Here is a 21,477-nt window from a genome sequence, read left to right as displayed (position 1 = left end):
TGCGAAGTCTACAGGCAAGCCACACTGTGTGGGGTTGTTTTGGTTGGTTTGTTTTTGTGAGACAAGGACTGGCTATGAAGACCAGGCTGGACTTGAACTCACAGAGCTCTGCCTGCCCCTCTGCCTCCCCAGTGCCGCCATGTGCAGTATGTGGTCCGAAGACACCTTGAGGCCAGTGTTGCCTTGGCAGACAGTCTTGCTGCGTCATTCCTTAGGAAAGGGCAGATTTTTTCCCCTGAAAGGACTTTAGCCTTGTGCTCATTTTCAAACAGGAGCTGGACCTTCCTTCCATGTCTGGTCCTCACCACAGGAATGTAAATGTTGCTTAAGCAATCCTTACACCAGGCATGGGAGTATTCATGTAAATAGAGGTGCAGTCACTTACAGCTAAGAGGTGGCGATAACCCGGGGGCCCAAGTGCCTCCCCCATGTCCCCTGACACCAGTGGCTGTGAAGGACCTGGCTGGGAGAGCAGGGTGGGATAAGTAAGGTACTCTTGTCCTGGATGGGGGGTGGGTCCTGTCTACAGGACTGGTGACAGAGAGGCGGGAGGAGCCTGGACATCCTTGGGAGCTGCCTGGTGCTGGGGTACTGTCCATCTTACCACAGCCTGGTGAAGAGCCAGAGAACTCATGGGCAGATAAGAGGTCTCAGTGGGTGCGGACACTTGCCCCTAAGCCTGATGACTTGAGTTGGATCTCTAGGTCCCCTGGGTGGAAGAAGAGCGCCAACTCTCCAAGTTGTTCTCTGATCTCCACATCTGCACCATGGTGTCTGTCTGTCTGTCTGTCTGTCTGTCTCTCTCTCTCTCTCTCTCTCTCTCTCTCACACACACACACACACACACACACACACACACACACACACACACACACAAGCTAACTAAGCACATTCATAAAACTTATTAAGAACCATTGCCAACAAAAGCCAGCTTCCCAGGTTTCCCAGCACCCTGGGAAGAGCACTCAGGAATAATGTGAAAGCAGACTTCAGGTCACTACGGTTTTACAAAACCTCTGTCCAAAAGCACCCCCCCTCCTCCCATGCAGCTAGGGTAGGGCAATAGTCTAAGGAGCACCTGGGGGCCCCCTGCCTGGCAGCAGGTCTTGAGCAAACTGCATCTATAAAGGCTTATTCAGAATACCAAAGGTACCTGCTGACTGAGATTACGGTTGTAATTGCAGGAGATGGGGGGCGGGGCGGGAGCTTGGTGGCCTAGCGCTCAGTGTCAACTGCTAGGATCTTTACTCAGTTCACTGTCCTTGACCAAAGCTGTCCTGAAGTCCCTCCACTGAGATCAGAGTGAATCTGCCGATGTCAGCAGTTAACGGCGCTGTTCAGGTGGGTGTAGTGACTCACGCTTGTACCAGGCGTTTTCTTTTGGGCCACCAACCAGCTCCCAAATCATGACAAGGATTTATTATTAGCATTGAATGCTCAGCCTAGCTTGCACACATTTCTAGCTCTTTTAACTTAAATTAACCAGTTTCTCTTATCTACCTTTTGCCTCGGGGCTTTTTACCTTCCTTCTGTACATCTACTTTCACTGCTTCTCCAGTCTGCTGCCTGGCGCTGCCTGGCGTCTGTCCTGGGGCGTCTCCCTCATTCTCTCCTCCTTCTCTTGTTCCTTCTTCTCTTGAGCCTAGATTTCTCCTCCTCCTTTTTCTCTCTGCCTGCTAGCCCCGCCTATCCCTCGCCTGCCGAGCTATTGGCCATTCAGCTCTTTACTAGACCAATCAGGTGCCTTAGGCAGGCAAGGGGAAACAAACGTAACACATCTTTACATAATTAAACAAATGCAGCATAAACAAAAGTAACACACCTTTACATAGTTAAAGTAATATTCTGCAGTGTAAACAAATGTAACACATCTTTGCCCAGTTAAAATAATATTCCACAACACCCAGCAACTGAGGAGGCCAAGGCAGGAGGATCAAGAAGAACTGGCAACTAGACTGGTCTACACAGTCTACTCCAGGGTAACCAGGACTACAGTGTTTTGAAACAGAGATAGTATCTCACGATGTTGCCCTGGATGGCCTTGAACTCATAGATCTGCCTGCCTTTGCTTCATGTTCCTCCGACTAAGACATGCACCAGACATGTTTTGTTTTTGAAACAATGTCCTGTGGTACAGACTTGCCTAGTATCACTATATAGCCCGCTGTTGACTTTGAACTCTTGACATTCTCCCTACCTAAATCTCCCAAGTGATGGCATTATAGATCTTACTATTATTTGTCTTCCTCCCTTCCTCCCTCCCTCCCTTCTTCCCTCCCTTCCTCCCTCCCTCCCTTCTTCCCTCCCTTCCTCCCTCCCCCCCTCCTTCCTTTTTTTAGTTTCTCGAGACAGGGTTTCTCTGTGTAACAGCTCTGGCTGTCCTTGAACTCACTTTGTCCTGGAACTTTTTTTAATCCAGGCTGGCCTCAAAAATGAGAGATCTGCCTGCCTCTGCCTCCTGAGTGTTAAAGGTGTGTGTCACCGCCGCCACCACCTGGGTCCTCCTCCTCCTCTTCACTTTTTGCTCTGTTAGGGAGTAAGCTCCGGTTCTTGCATGTGCTAGGCAAGTGTTCTGTGTTCTACCACTGCAATCGATACACCCCTAGCCTTTGATATTGAGACAAGGTCTCACTATGTAGCTCAGGCTGGCCTTGAACTCTTGATCCTCCAGCCTCCACCTCCCAAATGCTGGGATTACAGATAAGTATGCTATCATGCCGTGTGTGTGTGTGTGTGTGTGTGTGTGTGTGTGTGTGTGTGTGTGTGTGTGTGTGTCTCCTTGGTTGTTTTCCACAGGACAATGTTCAACTTTGTTGTTTTTAGTTAAGAATTTTATACTTTAACATTTTTTGAGAATTTGACACATGAGTACTATATTTACATCATTTCTACCCACCCTATCCCCTCTCCAACTCCTCCCCTGTTCTCCTTATACCTTCTCAACTTCATGACCTCATTCTTTAATTTGTCACACACACATACACACACACCCTCACACACTTATCTGGATCCACTTAGTGTCGCTCTTACGTATGCCTGTAGAGGGCTGATCCTCCCTTCTGTAGCAGCCATTAATTGCCCAGGTGGGACCCTGTGAGAGGCCCCCATCCAGTTTAGGATATCAGCTGGTGTTGTGCAGGCCTTGCTTATGTGACCATACAGTTAATGTAAAAAGTGTTTCTACATGTACACATTTAGTGTATGGGCATGTGTGTGTGTATTGTCCGTCACATGAATGTCCATCAAGGGACAACTTCTTCCACTTTGGGGATTCTGGGGATCCAATTCAGATAGTCAGCCTTGGCAGCAATTGCCTCCACCTACTGAACCATCTCAGTGGCCTGCTTTTCTTCTTGTTGTGTTTGTTGCTTTGTCGTTGGTCTGGAGCTCACCCAGCAGGCCCAGGCTGGCTGGCCAGCAAATGCCAGGAATTCATCTGCCTCCACATCCCAGCACTGGGATTACCAGCATGCACCACCATACCAGCTTTTTTATGTGAGTTCAGGGATTCAAACCCAGGTCCTTGTGTTTCCAAGGTAAACACTCTACCAGGCTGAGCCATTGTCCCAGACTACTTTGTTTGCTTTTTAAGCTTTGGGTTTTGTTGTTGCTTTTTGTGTTTCAATGGGGGTCTCATTATAGCCCAGACTGGCTCTGATTCTCTGGTCTTTTCTCCTGAGTGCTGGGATTATGGACATGCTAGACTGTGTCCTTCCTGGGTTCATGCTAGACATGCACTCTGCCAACCCAGCCCTGCCCCAAACCCTTGGTTTATAACTAACCAGCATCAATTAGCACCATGCCCGAGAGCTTAGCATACAAGTGGACACATGTGTTTCTTGCAGCTAATGTCAGTGGGGTAAGGAACTGCCCCCCCCCATTTCCCCTCTGTTTAAGTACCAGCCTCCCCCCAAGCTTGAGAAACGCTGTCCCAGGCGGTGAGCAGCTTCTGCTTCTCACCATCTGGCTGCTCCTACCTGCTTTTTCCCAGCTCTAGAAGAAGGAAGTGGTTTGCATGGGCTATAGGCAACAAAACCAAAAACTGTGTGTCTCCAAGAACTCTGACCTAGCAGTCTGAACACTGGCTGTATGTACAGAAATGCCCTGAGCTCTGTGCTACAGACTGAACCACCTTCATCTAAGATTAAAGGGAACATCTTAACTCATGGGTACAGCCCTGGCTGTCCTGGAATTCACTTTGTAGACCAGGCTGGCCTCCAACTCACAGAGATCTGCCTGCCTTTGCCTCCTGAGTGCTTTTTGTGTTTCAATAGAGGTCTCATTAAAGCCCAGACTGGTTCTAAACCACCACCACTCAGCTTCTCCTCCTTTTCTTTGTGTGCACTGTGCATTATAGCTAGAGTTTTCTCTCCAGGTCCCGCCAAGCCCCAGCAGTCCACTTATAAAATAAACACAGAGACACTTGTATTATTTAAACTGTTTGGCCTAATGGCTCAGGCTCCTTGCTAGCTGTTCTTATATCTTAAATTAACCCATTTCTATTAGTCTATAAGTTGCCACATGGCTCATGGCTTACCGATACCTTACATCTCGCTTGTCATGGCATCGGCTGACAGTGTCTCTCTGACTCAGCCTTCCTGTTCCCAGAATTCTCTTCTCTGCTTGTCCCACCTATACTTCCTGCCTGGCTACTAGCCAATGAGCATTTTATTTATACAAAGCAATATCCACAGCACTTCCCCTTTTCTATTTTTTTCAAAAAGGAAGGTTTTTAACTTTCACATAGTAAAATTACATATATAACAAAACAATTATCAAGCAAAAATTACAGTTACAATAGCTAGTCTATTTGTATTTGGCAAAATTAAAGAAGATATCCTATCTATCTTATATTTGTGAGTCTAAGGTTTCATATCTAACTTATGTCTTATCATAACTAAGGAAATTATAACTATCTAGTCTTCAACTACATCAAAGACCTCAGGAGGATATAATATTACCTGAGAAATGGGAGGAGGACGCAAGCAACTTTCAAGAGTCTTGCGAGAGTGGATAGAGACAGCTGGCAGCCTGGACACTTATCCAAAGTTCCTTTGTAAAGTTGGGGTATCTGTCTTCAGCCCACAGGCCTAGAGTCTCTCAGTCACTTTTCTCTGTGTCCTGTAGAATGCCTGGCAGTTTCTTCTGTGAAGCAGGAACCTGAAGGACCATTTTGCCAAGCAAAGTTCAGTGGCTACCTTCCTATGGGTCCTGCATGTCCAGTTGATCAAGCAGTCCAGGCAAGAACAGTTTCTTGCCCAAATGGCTATTTTTGCCAAGAACAAGATAAACTCCATATGGAGTGTCTTTGATGCCCATCCTCCTCTCTGAAGCAGGAGCAGACATGTCTCACAGCATTTTATTTATACAGAGCGATGTCCACAGCAGTGCATACGTCCGTATATTCATGTTCGCATGTGTATGCACATGGAAGCCTGAAGTTGGTGTCAGATGTCATCTTTCATTTCGGGGTCTCCATGCCTAAGCCTCGAGCTCATACATTCTGGTTTGTCTAGCTACACAGCTTGCCCTGGGATCTCTAGTCTCTGCCTCCCATGAACTGGTATGTCAAGTGGTCCCCTCACCTCCTGGCTTTGTGGGTTCTGGAGATCTGAACTACAGTCTTCACACTTGCGTGACAAGTTCTTCATCCAAGAGCCATCTCCCCAGCCTTCCACAGGGTTTCTTAAATTGATTGATGTGGTCGTAGAAAGTATCTTACCAGAGCTGGATTCCATTGTTCTCTTACCACTATGACTTGTCTGCAATGCATAGATGATATATAGTCTGTATATAGCTGATGATACTCAGTTGTCAGCATGCTCGTCTAGTGTGCAGGAAACCCTGGGCACAAACCTGGGATCCTAGCTCTGGGGAGGTGGAGGCAGAAAAATGGAAGTTCAAGCTCATCCTCAGGTCTTCAGCTACCCCTGGAGTTGGAGACCAGCCTGGACCATGTGATACTCTGTTGGAACTGGGAAATGGGGGTGGGAGGAGGCTGAGAAGGTTTAGCAGGTAAAGGAACTTGCTGCCTAGAAAACCAGTTTATGCAAATGCTGGGGATGGAGTCCAGGGCATCGTGCTAGGGTGCACTCTACCAACCGAGCCACATCCCCAGCCACATGCCTCTTGTTGAAGGGACAGTCCCACAGTGAGCAGCACCCTCTGCAGTCACCCAAAGCCCTGTCTGTCGTGATCCTCCTTTCCTTTAATGTGAAGTGCTCACATTCACACACACACACACACACACACACACACACACACACACACACACACCGTCTCTGTGGTGTCTCTGTGGTTTCCTCTTTTGGTTTTAAACTTGGAAAGCTTCTCTACCCGGAGAGCAAATAAACATTGCATCAAGTCAAATCTATTCTTAAAATCTTTGACTTTTCACATTTGTATCTAATTCTCTGGTACTTGATTGTACTTTAAAAGCCTTTAACTGCAGAGAATCACACACAGTGTTGACCATGGTTCTGCCTGGGTGGTGAGATGGGATTATTCATAATGCTTTGGCTTTGTTCATGTATTGCTCTTAGGATTGAAGACTAGATGTCGTTTAATAGAAAATTCACCAACATCCTCAATTGCCTGGTGAACCACACAGCTCAGCACAGGCCTGGGAGGGATGGGAACTCAGGTCATGGACAGTGTGGTTACACACTCATTCTCCCTAGACCCCTTTCCTTTGTGGTTAAAGGAGAAAGCAAGGGGCTGAGGGATGGCTCAGTTGGTAAAGGTGCTTACCCTGCAAGCATGAGGACCTGAGAGATAGATAGATAGATAGATAGATAGATAGATAGATAGATAGATAGATAGATAGATAGATGTATTATGTATCCCCAGAGCCCAATAGTAAATCCAGAGTGTGATATGACTCCCTTTATATATTTACTTTACAAATTTTTAAATTGCATTAAAAAATGTGTACCTTAAGCCGGGCGGTGGTGGCGCACGCCTTTAATCCCAGCACTCGGGAGGCAGAGGCAGGCGGATCTCTGTGAGTTCGAGGCCAGCCTGGTCTCCAAAGCGAGTTCCAGGAAAGGCGCAAAGCTACACAGAGAAACCCTGTCTCGAAAAACCAAAAAAAAAAAAAAAAAAAAAAAAAAAATGTGTACCTTTATTTTTATTTTATGCATATGGTATTGTCGTGCCTGCATGTATGTCTGTGTACAATATACCTATGTTATTCAAGGAGGCCAGATCCCTGGGGCTGGAGACACAGACAATTGTGAGCTCCGTGTGAGTACTGGGACTCGAACCCTGGTCTTCTGGAAGAGCGGCCAGGACTCTTGACCACTCTAGCCCTTAAATTAATTTATTTATTTAAAGGGTGAGGGGGCACTCCACAACAGAGGTCAGAAAACAATTTGTAGAAGTCAGTTCTCTCCTTCCTAGAGACAGAACTCAAGTCATCGGGCTTGGTGACTGGTGCCTTTACACACTGAGCCATCTGGCCCACCCTGTCATCAATTCCTTACATGAAGAAACTGAAGCCAAAGATCTTCCCCCATCAGATTCACACCCTGGAGAGGGGAGTTTTCTGAATTGTACTTTTCCACCATGATCTCAGTTAGGTGGTCCTTACCTCCAACCCCAGCCAACCCTTGTAATCAGAGGCTTTTCTCTCCTGCCTGCCAGTTTCCAAATAACCACTCAGAGGCTTAATATTACTTATAAGTTCTTGGCTGGTAGCTCAGGCTTATTACTAACTAGCTCTTACACTTAAATTAACCTATAATTCTTATCTATGTTTACCCACGTGGCTTGGTACCTTTTCTCAGTACGACATTCTCATCTTGCTTCCTCTGCATCTGGCTGGAGACTCCTGACTCCACCTCCTTCTTCCCATTATTCTCAGTTTGACTTTTCCGCCTAACTTCCTACCCAGCTACTGCCCAATCAGTGTTTTATTAAACCAATTTGAGTGACAAATCTTTACAGTGTACAAGAGGATTATTCCACAGTAAACCCTTCAGTACCTGCCTTGAAGGTAGTGTTAATGAGGTATTGGAATCTTCATGATGCCTGGTGGGTACCAGACAGATGCTGGTCTGCCCATCCTCAGGCTGACTCCTTAGCTGCCTTCTCTCTGTCCCCTGCAGTCTAGTCTCTCTTCACGCTTCTTTCTTTGAGATGGGGCATCAGTCTGGCCTTGAACTCCCAATCCTTCTGCCTCTACCAAGTGCTAGGATTACAGTGTGCACCGTCATACCTGGTGTAGGGATGCTGAGGATGAAACCCAGGACTTTGTACATTCTAGGCAAGCTGTCTACCAGTATTTCAGTGCTGGGAATCAAGCACAGAGCTTTGCACATTTAACAATCTGTTTTAGTGTGTTTATGTGTAAGTGTGTGCTGGCACGTGTGAGCATGCCAGGAAGGGTGTGTCATGACACCCATGTGGAGGTCAAAAGACAACTTTCTGGAGCCGGCTTTCTCCTTCCACGGTGGCTTGTGGATATCAAACTCAAGCCATCGCGTTTGTGTGACAAGTACCTTCACCTGCTAAGCCACTCCCACCACACTCCACACCCCGTGAGCACCACGAGGCCGGGTTCTAGCTCAGATCTGTTTCCCAAGAGCCCTTTCCAATTTGATCCTGTTTGCCCTGGTCTCAAGAAAACAATATTTAGAGGATATAAGGTGTACTGAGTGGAAGGCTTCGTCTATATAAGCTACAGGTGAGACTTTGTGGAGATGTGCTGTGGGATGGTCTGTATGTCAAGTTGCTCTGACTGGTCAATAAATAAAATACTGATTGGCCAGTGGCTAGGCAGGAAGTATAGGCGGGACTAACAGGAGAAATAAAAGAACAGGAAGGCGGAAGGAGTCACTGCCAGCTGCCGCCAGGACAAGCAGCATGTGAAGATGCCAGTAAGCCATGAGCCATGTGGCAGGGTATAGATTTATGGAAATGGATTAATTTAAGCTATAAGAACAGTTAGCAAGAAGCCTGCCACGGCCATACAGTTTGTAAGCAATATAAGTCTCTGTGTTTACTTGGTTGGGTCTGAGTGGCTGTGGGACTGGCGGGTGACAAAGATTTGTCCTGACTGTGGGCAAGGCAGGAAAAATCTAGCTACAAGGATGTGGCTTTCTGCTCACCCATGCTCCCATAATTATCCCCTCACTATATAAAGAAGCCCAATACACCCAGTGGTTCCCCCAGGCTGGGTTTGGAATCTGCTTTGGTTTGTCACTGGTGTCCCGTTGGTAGCAAGCAGCTGTTTCTATCTCCCCAGGGAGAGATGGGTCACATCTGTACTCTCTTAGCCTTCATTTTTTCATCTGTGAAGTGGGGACAATGTGTCTCTCCTATGGACTGGTATTGAGACCTTATACCCAAAATCCACCCATATTCCACTGACTTATTTTTATAGTTCTTATTTTGCCTGTGGGTGTTTTCCCTGCTTTACCACATATATGTGCCTGGTACAGTTGAAATCAAAAGCGAGCATCGCAGATCCCCTGTAACTGAAGTTACAGGTGATTGTGAGTCACCATGTGCATGCTGGGAATTGAACCTGGGTCCTCGGCAAAAGCATCCAGTGCTCTTAACCACTGAGCCATGTCTCCAGCGCCCTTATTTATTTGGTTGGCTGGGGTTTTTGCTTAGTATTAGTTTGGGTTTGTTGTTGCTGTTATTATTTTAAGAAAAGTTCTCACAGCTTGGTGGTGGTGGTGGTGGTGGTGGTGGTGGTGGTGGTGGTGGTGGTGGTGGTGGTGGCACACACCTTTAATCCCAGCAGAGACAGGTGGATATCTGAGTTCGAGGCCAGCCTGGTCTACAGAACGAGTTCCAGGACAGACAGAGCTACACAGAGAAACCCTGTCTCAAAAAATCTTTAAAAAAGGAAAGGAAGAAAGGAAAACGAAGGAAGGCAGGAAGAAAGGACAGAAGAAAGGAAGGAAGGGAGGGAGGGAGGGAGGAAGGAAGGAAGAAAGGAATTAGAAAAGGAAAAGAAAGGGTCTCACTGTGTAGTCCCAGGCTGACCTAGACCTCACACTCATAGATATCCTCCTACCTATTTCCCATTTGTTTTTGTTTTTGTTTTTTGTTATTTTTTAAAAGAAGTCTCTTGTAGCCCAGGTTAGCCTCCAACTCCCAAGGTGGCCGAGGACGACCTTCAATGCCTGATTTCCCCCTAGCTCCACCTCCCAGTACTGGAATCACAAATTTCACTTGCAGAACATTGCAGAGTTGATTGAGTTAGTGTGTGTCTTGAGGCCTAAGGCTTAAGATAATCCTTGCTTGGGTGGGGAGTTGGTTTTATACTCTGGACTGGCCTTGACTCCAGGGACTTCCCTGAGGCTGCTCAGCCCCTTCCCAGGCGAGGCCCATCTGGAGCCTCCCCCAAGACAAGGTCCACATACCTGAGTCAGGCCTCCGCCCACCGCCTTGTCTCTGTCTGTCTCTCACCAGCAGCACTGCTTGCACACTTGCACACAGGTGTGCCCTCACACTCTTGTGAGCATACACAATCTTACAATTCTCGAGGGTTCTTCATCATCTTTGCTTGAGTTTTGAGATCGGGTCTGAGTCTGTCACCCAGGTTGGCCTGGGACCCACTGTGTCCGTGATGGACATCTTTCTGGCTCAGCCTCCTAGATGCTGGAGTTACAGGGAGGGACTACCACACCTCCTTCCTTCCTTTACCATGGCCTTACCCCTTTGTCCACACCAGGAGCCTTCTCTGCACACCAGTTCTCATTTCAGACTCCACGGACGGAAGCTGTTCAGCTCAGGTGCCCATCACAGCCTGACACAAGGGTACAGTGGCCAGGACCACCAGCCCTGCCACAGCCCTGGGCCACCGAGGGCTGTGGGAATGACTTAGGATTTTAAAACTCGGTCACTGGATATCAAAGCAGGAAGGGAACTTGGGAGCTGGAGGCCATCTGGAGATGTGGGGTGTGAGTGTGGGGACCCACCCTATGCCCTGTTTCCTTTTGTGGAGGCGTCTCCATTCTCACACAGAGATGGCCCTGCTGCAGTTTATCGGGACACAGTTAATTTCACAGTGGCTATATTTTAATTTCCTTGATTGATCTGAAATATAGCGAAGCCTCGTTACAGACTCCAAACCCCCTCTAGGGCCTTCCCATATTTTTCCAGAATTTCTGTTCCACTTGTGACACTTGCCAAGATAGGTTGGGTCTCAGTAGATTCAGGAGTGTTTTGGTTTTTTGAGACGGGGTCTCCCGTCTCCCAGGCTTCCCTCAGCTCTCCATGTAGCTAAGGATGACCCTGAAGTTCTGCTCTGATTCTGCCCTCTAGTGCCAAGATGACAGGCTTGTGCCACCAACTCCTGTTTAAGCAGAGCTGGAGATCGAACCTAGGGCTTTGTGCATGCTAGGCAGGCACTCTACTGACTGAGCCACACCCCAAGCTTCTGCTTTATTTTGAAACTTTGTACCAAATGCTGGCATTTTCCTGATAATAGGGTTGGTTGAGGGGGGACTTCCTATGAGAACAACTGAGTCCCCATGTCACTACCTTGAGCTGATTCAGAGGTCTCAGAATCAAAACGCAAGACTCCTGCATTTCAGTCAAATGCTTTTTCTCTTCTCAAATAAGTTTAATTTTTTCCCCTCTTCCGTGGTCTCATTACAGGGGATCAGCTGTTGCAAAAATCATTGGAAATAATGTAAAGAACCTGCAGAAGTTCGCCTCCACAGTCAAGATGTGGGTCTTCGAAGAGACCGTTAACGGGAGGAAGCTGACAGACATCATCAACAATGACCACGAAAACGTGAAATATCTCCCCGGACACAAGCTGCCAGAAAATGTGGTAAGACTTGGTGGGGGCGGGGGCACATTTGGTTCACTCTCCAGGCTGTGATCCTCCGAGCGGCAAGGGGACCCGGACTAGGCCAAGTGACCTCCCTTTTTCCCGGTCTCCATTGTCACTTGACTGGCTCTGCTTTTCTTGGATTCTGGTCAGTTTGTTCTTTGAGACAGGGCCTGTGTTTCTTCCGTGGAAACTGTTGTTACTACCTCTTAAAAATGTGTGCCTGTGTGCTCTGTGCCCGGGTGTGCTTCCAGGTCAGAAGAGGTCACTGGCTCCCTTGGAGCTGGAGTTACAGGAGGTTGTGTATTGGTGAAATTATTAAGGCCACTCCACGTAGTTAAAAGGAAGGTTTATTTAGTGGATAAAATAACAAATGAAGAGATAGGTAGGTTGCGGGGTCTGGGGAAGAAGTATCGCAGTCCAGTGGTGTTCTCTGGAGCTCTGCTCGGTCAACCTCCACCGTCTAGAGTCCAGGCACAGAGAGAGCGCTGGCCCATCCAGATCTCGGGTCCCCAGGCGCCTCCCCTGGCCCTGCCTTGTAGGCCCTGGACAGTTGCCAGAGTCTCAGTGGGGGTTGGAACCTCCAGATCAAAGCTGGAATGGCCACCCACTACAGTTGTGAACTACGAGATGCTAGGATCCAAACTCCAGTCCTCTTGGAAGAGCAGCAAGTTCTCTTAACCATCATCCAGCTACCCCACCCACCCTCATTACTCCCTCTTACCAGGACAGCAGCCATATTGGATTAGAGCCCTTTCCATTGATAGTTTCGTTAGTTAATTAACATTAGTTTCTTTTGAGTTTTTAGGCCTTTCCCCCACCCCACGACATGCATGCATGTAGCGCAGGCTGGCTTCACACACTTATGACACTGCATGTAGCCCAGGCTGGCCTCACACACACATGACACTGAACTTTTCTGGTCTCCCTGCTCTCACCTCCCAGGCACTAGCACCACTGCTTTAGGTCATGCTGTGCTGAGAGTCAAACCCAGGGCTTCCTACCTGCTTACTGAGGCAGGGGAGTTAGGAGGCTGAGAGAGGGTCTGTGTGGTCCAGGCTGGCGCCTTCTCTGTGGGCCAGGCACCTCACTGTCCTGCTCTTCCCTTATGCCAGTCACCAGGGAACTTGCTCCCTCCATCTACTCCATGCCTGTAACTCCGGCTTTCCGCTCTTGACTTTCTAGGTACCCAGGCTACCTACAATGGTGCTTTTCCTTTTTATTTTGAGATATGATCTCCCTGTGTTGCCCAGGCAGGACTTGAACTTTCGATCCCCCTGCCTCACCCTCCTGAGTAGCTGAGATAATAAATCTGTGCCCTGGGGCCAGGTATCTTAATATGAATCCTCCGAGCGGGGGATGGTTCTAAGGAGCAAGAGCCTGTGTGCTGCGTGAACGGAGGAGCAGCAAGCACCAGATACAGCAGCGGCAGCAGGGCGTCCTCGTCGACCACCTCCCTGCCATGCTGAACGTAGACGGGAGGCAAGGCCCACTCCTAGGGCTCTGTTAGTGTCTTGCATCCAGACGACCATTTGCTCTCTGGAGTGGACATTTATGTGACCTCTGTTCTCTATAGTGCTCCTGGAGCCATGTGTACCCAGGACTGGAACCTTAAGGTCACAACGCGTGAATGGCCCTCTCTGCCCTCTAGGCCCTCTCCCCTCTGGCTTCTGTAACTGCCTAGAGGCTCATTTTAAGCACCTGTCTCCTTGTGAGTTGAGAAGAAGGTACATACACAGGATTGCTGGACTTTTTGGGGGGGGCGGGGGGGTTGAGTGTTTCTCTGTGTAGCCCTGGCTGTCCTGGAACTTGCTCCATAGACCAGGTTGACCTCAAACTCACAGAGGTCCGCCTGCCTCTGCCTCCCGAGAGCTGGGATTAAAGGTGTGCACCACCACCACTGCCCAGCTCTGATTCCTTTTAACCAAACTTTTTTTTTTTTTTTTTTAAGATTTTATGTGTACGGGTGTTTTGCCTTTTGCATGTATATCTGTGTACCACATGCATGCCTGGTGCCCACAGAGGTCGGAAGAAGGTGCTGGACCCACTGGAACAGGAGTTATAGATGGTTGTGAGCCACCATGTGGGTGCTGAGAATTGAACCCTGGTCCTCCGCGAGAGCCACAGAAACTGCTGAGCTGTCTCTCTAGCACCCCTGGACACTATGATTTCAAATTTGGTATGGAGCTGAGGACGATTCAACTCCTGATCTTCCTGCCTCCTCTCCCCAGCCCACCACCCCTGGTTTCTGTGGTGCTGGGAATCAAACTCCGGGCTTCACACACCCCGAGAAGGCTCTCTGCTAACTGAGCCCATCCCTAGCCCGGCACTGCTGTGCATGTCTACCGCTGAGGCCATGACTTCAGAGTCCACGTCTACCTTCGTGGGTCCTAACCCACCGCACACCTAGTCCTGCCTGAGGGCCCCCGCTCAGGACGGCGACTGCCCGTCTTGGACGCCGTTTTCACCACTGGCTGGCTAACAACAGCTGGCTGGCCTGAGAGTGCGGCTTCCCTAGACCTGAATGGAGAGGACACTTGTCATTCCCTGTCACTGGAGAGCAGTGGTCGATCTGGCTTCCCTGCTCTCCGCCAGGACCTCGTGTTTGGAGCGTGGCCAGGCGAAGGCTCTTCAGCTGGCCCCGGTGTGACACGGGAGTCACTGACCACAGCACATTCTGAGTTGCTCTTCATTGTCTCTCTCGCCTTTGTCTACCGAGCTCTGCCAGTCTTTAAAAACACTGTTCTCATCAAGATTAAAATCCGTTTGTCTATATACATCAGTGGGGTTTTGGTTTGGTTTGGTTTTTGACCTTTTGAGACAGCCTTGTGTAGCCCAGGCTAGCCTCAACCTTGCAGTGTGGCCAAAGATAATTTAGGACTCCTGATCCTTCGGCCTTAACAGTTTGGTACCCAGGATTAAAGAGAGGCTGAGGGAGGAGGATGGCCTAGGCTACACGGTGACTTCCAGGGTAGCCTGGGCAATAAATGTGAGCCTGTCTCAAAAAGCAGTAATAAGAACAACAGGGCAGATGAGAGGCCTCAGTGGGTAAAGGTGTCTGCACCCAAGCCTGATGACCTGAGTTCAATCACCAGTACCTACACAGAGGAGAGACCTCAGTTGCCCTCTGACCCCCACATGCATGCCACAACATGTACACACACACACCCCAATAAGTAAATAAAGTTGTAATTTTTAAAATTGAGCAACACTTCCCCCCCCCATGGTTCCGGGGTCATGGGCCAGGTACGGCCCCAGCTTTTTTGACCATCTCCTTGGGGTGCAGGTTGTTGGTATGGCCGCACTTTTTCTTGCGGCAGTTGACCGCACGGGGGTGCAGGCGTGCATAGCACTTGCGGCAGATCATCTTGTCACAGTTGTACTTCTGGGTGAGCTGACGAAGGGACGGCTCGAGGATGCCACCAGGCAGGCGCAGCACCAGGTGCAGGGTGGACTCTTTCTGGATGTTGTAGTCTGACAGGGTGCGGCCATCACCCAGCTGCTTGCTGGCAAATTATCAGCCTCTGCTGGTCTGGTGGGATGCCTTCCTTATCTTGGATCTTGACCTTGACATTCTCGATGGTGTCACTAGGCTCGACCTCTAGAGTGATGTTCTTGCCTGTCAGGGTCTTCACAAAGATCTGCATGTTGGCGTCTGCTCAGCCGCCTCATTAAAGAGAAAGAGCAAGCAACACTTAACTAAAAGGACATGTTAGGATCCTTTTCCTAGAACAAATGGGGGCAGAGACGGCAGTACCTCACGGCAGTGAGTGTGCATTCTGGAGGGGTGAGGGTGTGGGCTGACTGGACCTCTGCAGGGGTTATCTGTCCCCCATTTTGTTGCAGGTTGCTGTCCCGAATCTCAGTGAGGCTGTGCAGGATGCAGACCTGCTGGTGTTCGTCATCCCCCACCAGTTCATTCACAAGATCTGCGATGAGATCACGGGCAGGGTGCCCAAGAAGGCCCTAGGCATCACGCTCATCAAGGTAACCACCCAGGAAGAGCAGACAGGAGGCGGGTCCCTGGACCCGGGTTCCTCCAGAATTCACTCCCTCTTTCCTCTGCTTGAGAAGGTCTATCGGGCACCTCTCATCAATTATGACTAGACACCTGACAGGAAGCAGGGAGAGATTTATTCAGGCTCACTGTTTGAGGCAAGGTGGTCCCTTATGGCCAAGGAGGCCAGGCAGGCATGGCTGTGGACAGCTGTGTGGAGGCAGCGGCATTCAGGCGGCTGCTAGCTCGCATCCCAGCAGACCAGAGTAGAGAATGTGGAATGCTGGTACCCGCTGGCTTCCTGTGTTTTCTTTTTGTTTGTTTTGTTTTGTCTGTTTTGTGATGCTGGAATCCATCCCCTTATGCATACCAGAGGGCTGAAGTTTTATTCCCAGCACCCACCGAGAGGCTCCTGTCTTTAACTCCAATTCCAGGGGACCTGATGCCATCTTCTGGCCTTCTTGGGTACTACACACACAAGGTGGACAGACATACACGCAGGCAAACCGCTTATATACAGTAAAAATTAATTCAGTAAAAGAAAATTGAGTGAGGTGTTGACAGCATTCAGGATAGCTGTTCTGTCCAATGGGAGAAGAGGAACCTGGGGAGAAGACCCTCACCCTGCCTCTTATGAGAGTAGCCAATGCAGTAGCTAGCCAAGATTTATTTTATTAATTAGGTGTGTGTGTCTAAGAATGGGTGTGTACACATGAGTGCAGGTGCCTTCACAGGCCAGAGGCGTCGGGTCCCCCTGGAGCTGGAACCAAGCACAGATCTATCTCTCCTACCCTAGAGAAAAGAACCTTTATGTCACCTTCCAATTGGGTCAGCTGGTGTGGCCTCAGCTGGTCATAGGTTCCACACCCGTGCACCCAGAACCAGATGACGATGTGGTTGCCCTCTTCAAGGGGCCGCCCACTCTCCACTTGCTGGTGATGGATCGGACTAAACTGGAGTCTTCCTTGGTTCCTGATGCTGACTTTGGGGACAGCGTGTGCTACGGGCCCAGTCCCTCTGTGCAGCATCAGGGTCTCCCTTGTCACCCCAGTAGCCTGCTCCCTGGAAGCCTCCAGGAGCCCTGGAAGGTGCCACTGGGCCTGTGTGCTCTCAGGGCCTTCCAGGCCAGAGCTCCCATTCTGCAAAGTAACCTCAACTACATTGTAGGGGTCTCTGCAGACACCATGGCCAGCAGAGTGCCGATTCTCAAGAGATAAGAAGGCGGTCTGGTTCAACATGATTCAGTAGCCAGTGTTGGTTCAAACTTTGAGAATCTGACCCCAACTTGGCCATGTTGGGAGTCAGCCTGGGATACAGATGAGACTCTGCCTCTATCTAATCCATGTGAAAGAATAGAATGAAGCCACTCGTTTTGGTAAGATGGTGTGGAGGCACAGAGGTCCCTGTGCTCACATATAAGCACTGGGGGAACCAGGAATGAGAACACACGGGGTTGTCTTATCAAACTGAGAGATATGTAACCTCTTTCCTGTCCAGAAGGCTGGGAACAGACGGGGTTAACAGCCTGGTGACCTTTGCCCTCTTATTTTTATAAGGCATATTTATTTTTAGGCATATTTTAGCATATTTAAAATTTAGCATATTTAGGCATATTTTAGCATGTTTATTTTAGGCATATTTAAGCATAGCACAATTTGGTGACAAAATTTCCTGGTGATAATTAACTCAATCCTGTGTACACAATAAAGCCTAAGACGTGACTACATCAAAACTCTTTGTAAAGTACACGTGACATTTTCCACAAAGATTGGTTCTCCAGATTGACTGAGAAAAACAAGCTCAAGATAAGGGCCTGGGGAGGATCTGGTGTGGTTTCACCACACAGAGAGGGCAAAGGTCACCAGGCTGTTAACCCCGTCTGTTCCCAGCCTTCTGGACAGGAAAGAGGTTACATATCTCTCAGTTTGATAAGACAACCCCGTGTGTTCTCATTCCTGGTTCCCCCAGTGCTTATATGTGAGCACAGGGACCTCTGTGCCTCCACACCATCTTACCAAAACGAGTGGCTTCATTCTATTCTTTCACATGGATTAGATAGAGGCAGAGTCTCATCTGTATCCCAGGCTGACTCCCAACATGGCCAAGGCTGGCCTTGAACTCAGAGCAGCCCTCCTGCCTCAGCTGGGTTATAGCTATGATGGGATGTAGGTGTGAGTCACCGCGTCCAGCTAAGACTACTTATAAAACAAGTGTCTCTTGCCTCTTTGATTTGCAGTCCCCCTGACTCCTCTGCATCCTTCCAGGGCATAGATGAGGGCCCTGAAGGGCTGAAGCTCATCTCCGACATCATCAGAGAGAAGATGGGCATCGACATCAGCGTGCTGATGGGGGCCAACATCGCCAGTGAGGTGGCTGCCGAGAAGTTCTGTGAGACCACCATTGGTGAGGCCGCAGAGGGCCCTGGCGGTGCTGGGGCTTAACCTGTCTTATTCCCACTTGCTCCCCAGCCCACACTTGGTTCTGCCTCTCTTCCCTGCTCTGGTGCTGGAGGCTCAGGGCCTCATATGTGCTGCACACATGCTCTACCTATGAACTCAAGCCTGTAATTCCAGTATTCCAATAGGTGGAGGCACGAGGGTTAGGAGTTCAAGGCCAGCCTCAGCTACATGGTGAATTTGAGGCCAGCCTGGGCTACCTGTGACCCTGTCTCAGTAGAGAGCAGGGTAGAGGGTGCTGGAGATATGGTTCAATAGGTAAGAGTCTGCTGAGCATGCATGAGGACCTGAGTTCAGATTCCCCGTGCCCATGAAAAAAGCAGGCACAGAATCAGGGACGGGGAGGCAGTGACTGGAGGATCCCAAGGACTGGCCAACTAGCCTAGCCAATCAGTGAGCTCCAGGATCCACAAGAGACCCTACTTCTAAAAGAGCTGGGGGTGGGGGGAGCAAAGAGACGGCACGGCACTTATTGCTCTTATAAAAGAGCCAGGTTCAGTTCCCAACATCTACATGGAGGCTGAGAAATGCCTGTAACTTCAGTTCCAGGGGATCCAGTGCCCTCTCTGGCCTCTATGGACACAAACATGGTGCACACAGAGACATGTAGGCTAAATACCCACATACATTTGTAAATAAAAAGCACTGAGCTCACCTTATTGTTTGATAGGCTGGGCCTTGGGCATGCTAAGCTCTCCACTGAGCTCCATCGCCAGCCTCCGGGTCTCTGGATTGATGACATTAAGGACCAGCGGATGTTTAACTGTAGAGTCAGGAGTATCAGCTCACTGTGAATTCTATGGAGGGGGAAACTGGCGTTAATTGATAGCACCAGATGGCAATGCTGTCATAGTGTGTGCTGCTGCCCCCTGGTGGAGAACATGCCTTCCATGCACCTGATTTTACCAAACCCGTGTGCTTTTTAAAGCTAATATGACTCCGTATTTATTCACAGAAGTCCTGTTAGGGCCGCACACCCTAGATATCTAACATTGTTTCTGACATATATGTGATCTGAAAAATAATATGGAATGGGGGGACCGCCCACCTCTGGCCTCCACACACACAGGCAAGTACTTTGCACAGACAAGACACACACACGTACACAAGCATACTCACATTCATACATTCTTGCATGCACGCACACACACACACAAAGTGTCAGCTGACTTCATAATTATGGGGCTGGAGCCTCGTTCCCACCAAGGCTGTTTTCTTTCTGATTCTTACTTAACTTTGCAGCCGTCCTGGGAGTACCTGGTGTTTTTTCTCAGAAGGAAGCTGGCGAAGGTTAAATCAAAGATCTGAAAGCCTGGCTCCTGTCCGAACCCCCAAGGGAGTCTCAAACGCTAGCCACTCTGTTCCATCCCGGGCTGTGATTTAGTGGATCTGGGTCGTGGCCTGGTTACCTGTGTTTTTAAAGCTCCCAGGTGGTGCCTTGTGCAGGCAAGCTTGGGAACAGCTGGTCTCCCACCTCCAGACAGGCAGAGCCTGGGGCTAGAGTCTTCTGGGGTTTTCCAGTGTCCTGGTGGCTGCAGCCAGCTTGTGGCCTGAGGTCCTGAGTTAGAACCTGGGGAGGGGATTTGCCTAGTCCACCGCACCTCACCAGTCAGAACAGATTTCACATGGGGCATTACGGGTAAGGTTTTACTTTGTTGCTATTATTGCGGCTTGCTGTTTTTGAAACCAGGTTCTCCATGCAGCCAGGCTAACCGGGAGCTCATGGCTCTTATCTCAGCCTCACAGACACTAGGGTTACAATTAACATATGGATCGCCAGGATTGGTTTCTAATGGTTTGCCTTGTTTCATTTTTTTTGAGACAGGGTCTCACTAAGTAGACCAGGCTGGCCTCAAACTCACAGACATCCACCCGCCTCTGCCTCTGGATTAATTAATTAATCCAGACTCTGGATTAAAGGCATGTCATCACACCTGACGGTACTTATATTAGTCAGTGTTCTCTAGAGTCACAGAATTTATGGAATGAATCTCTCTAAATATACATAAGGGAATCTATTGGAATGATTTATGAATGGAAACTCCAAGAATCTAGTAGCTATGATGTCCCACGAGGCTGGGTGTCACAGCTAGTCTGCTGGGGTCCTGAAAAAGGAACGGAAGTTCTGACGAGGTGAGGCAAGCAGGCAAAGAACAACCTTTCCTTCTTCTGCTGTCCTTATACAGACTTCCAGCAGAAGGTGTGGCCCAGGTGAAAGGTGTGCCTTCTGGGGCAAGGTCTGGATTAAAGGCATGGATCTTTCCACCATATTGTCTTCTTGCCTAAAGATCCCGATTATAGCAGGACAGTGGTGGTACACGCTTTTAATCCCAGCACTTGGGAGGCAGAGCCAGGTGGATCTCTGTGAGTTTGAGGCCAGCCTGGTCTACAGAGCAAGATCCAGGACAGGCACCAAAACTACATAGAGAAACCCTGTTTCAAAGTAAAAAAAAAAAAAAAAGATCTAATCACAGTGTGCCCTTTATTTCTGGATTATAGTTCACTCCAGATATAGTCAAGTTGACAACCAAGAATAGCCATCACACTACTGTTTAATCAAAGTGTCCAAAACACATAAGAATAAAAGCAGCTGAGTGCATGAAAGCCAAGGAGCACTGGGCACTTCAAGTCCTGCTCTGGAGGAGGGGAGCATGGCCGTGACCGAGGCAGGTTTTCTGGCTGCGTATCTATCTGATAGCATTTGTGAACAGCAGATTCTAAAATGCATACAGCTCTTACATTCTGTTTCTAGAAAAACTTTTCAAGTTTAATAAATTAAAAATGTATGTCAGATGTCATTTGTTGAATTGTAAATAATTGGTTCTGGTATTATGGTATAAATTTTCTTTTTTTCAGAATTAATGATTATTGTGTAGGGTGGGTGTTTGTGCCAAGGGCACATGTGAGGTCAGAGGACATTGTGGAGCTGCCTCTCCCCCTCACCTTTACATGGATGGAACGCAAGTCACCAGGCTTTCACACAAGCACATTTACCACTGGGCCACCTTGCCAGCCTACAACTGCTTTTGATTTTTGAGACAGAATGTTAGGTGATATAGGCTGGCCTTGAACTCCTATACTCTGCCTAAACCTCCCAAGTGCTAGGCAAGAGATATCATTATTTTCTACTTCTGCTATCTGAACTGAAGTGTACCCTGAAAAAAAAAAAAAGCCATGCCTGTGTTAAAAATTTGGCAAGGCCGACTGACTTGATTGAACTTAGTTAT

At 48.7% G+C, this 21,477-nt stretch overlaps 1 protein-coding gene and 1 pseudogene across 1 annotated transcript in view; one reads left to right on the top strand and one right to left on the bottom strand.

Annotated features, from left to right (window-relative positions):
• Positions 1–21,477, top strand: part of Gpd1l (glycerol-3-phosphate dehydrogenase 1 like) — a 43,654-nt gene that overhangs the window by 4,069 nt on the left and 18,108 nt on the right. The window contains exons 2-4 of the mRNA XM_076577294.1: positions 11,620–11,797; positions 15,644–15,784; positions 18,059–18,197. Coding sequence (XP_076433409.1) covers positions 11,620–11,797; positions 15,644–15,784; positions 18,059–18,197 — 458 coding nt within the window. The remainder of the gene's footprint in view (positions 1–11,619; positions 11,798–15,643; positions 15,785–18,058; positions 18,198–21,477) is intronic.
• On the bottom strand, positions 15,033–15,461 carry LOC102926250 (ubiquitin-ribosomal protein eL40 fusion protein pseudogene; annotated as a pseudogene).

The sequence above is a fragment of the Peromyscus maniculatus genome, chromosome 7, assembly GCF_049852395.1.
Source record: "Peromyscus maniculatus bairdii isolate BWxNUB_F1_BW_parent chromosome 7, HU_Pman_BW_mat_3.1, whole genome shotgun sequence".
Taxonomy (NCBI): Eukaryota; Metazoa; Chordata; class Mammalia; order Rodentia; family Cricetidae; genus Peromyscus; species Peromyscus maniculatus.
Note: the sequence above shows the minus strand (reverse complement) of the source record. Positions and strands in the feature narration are given on the sequence as shown.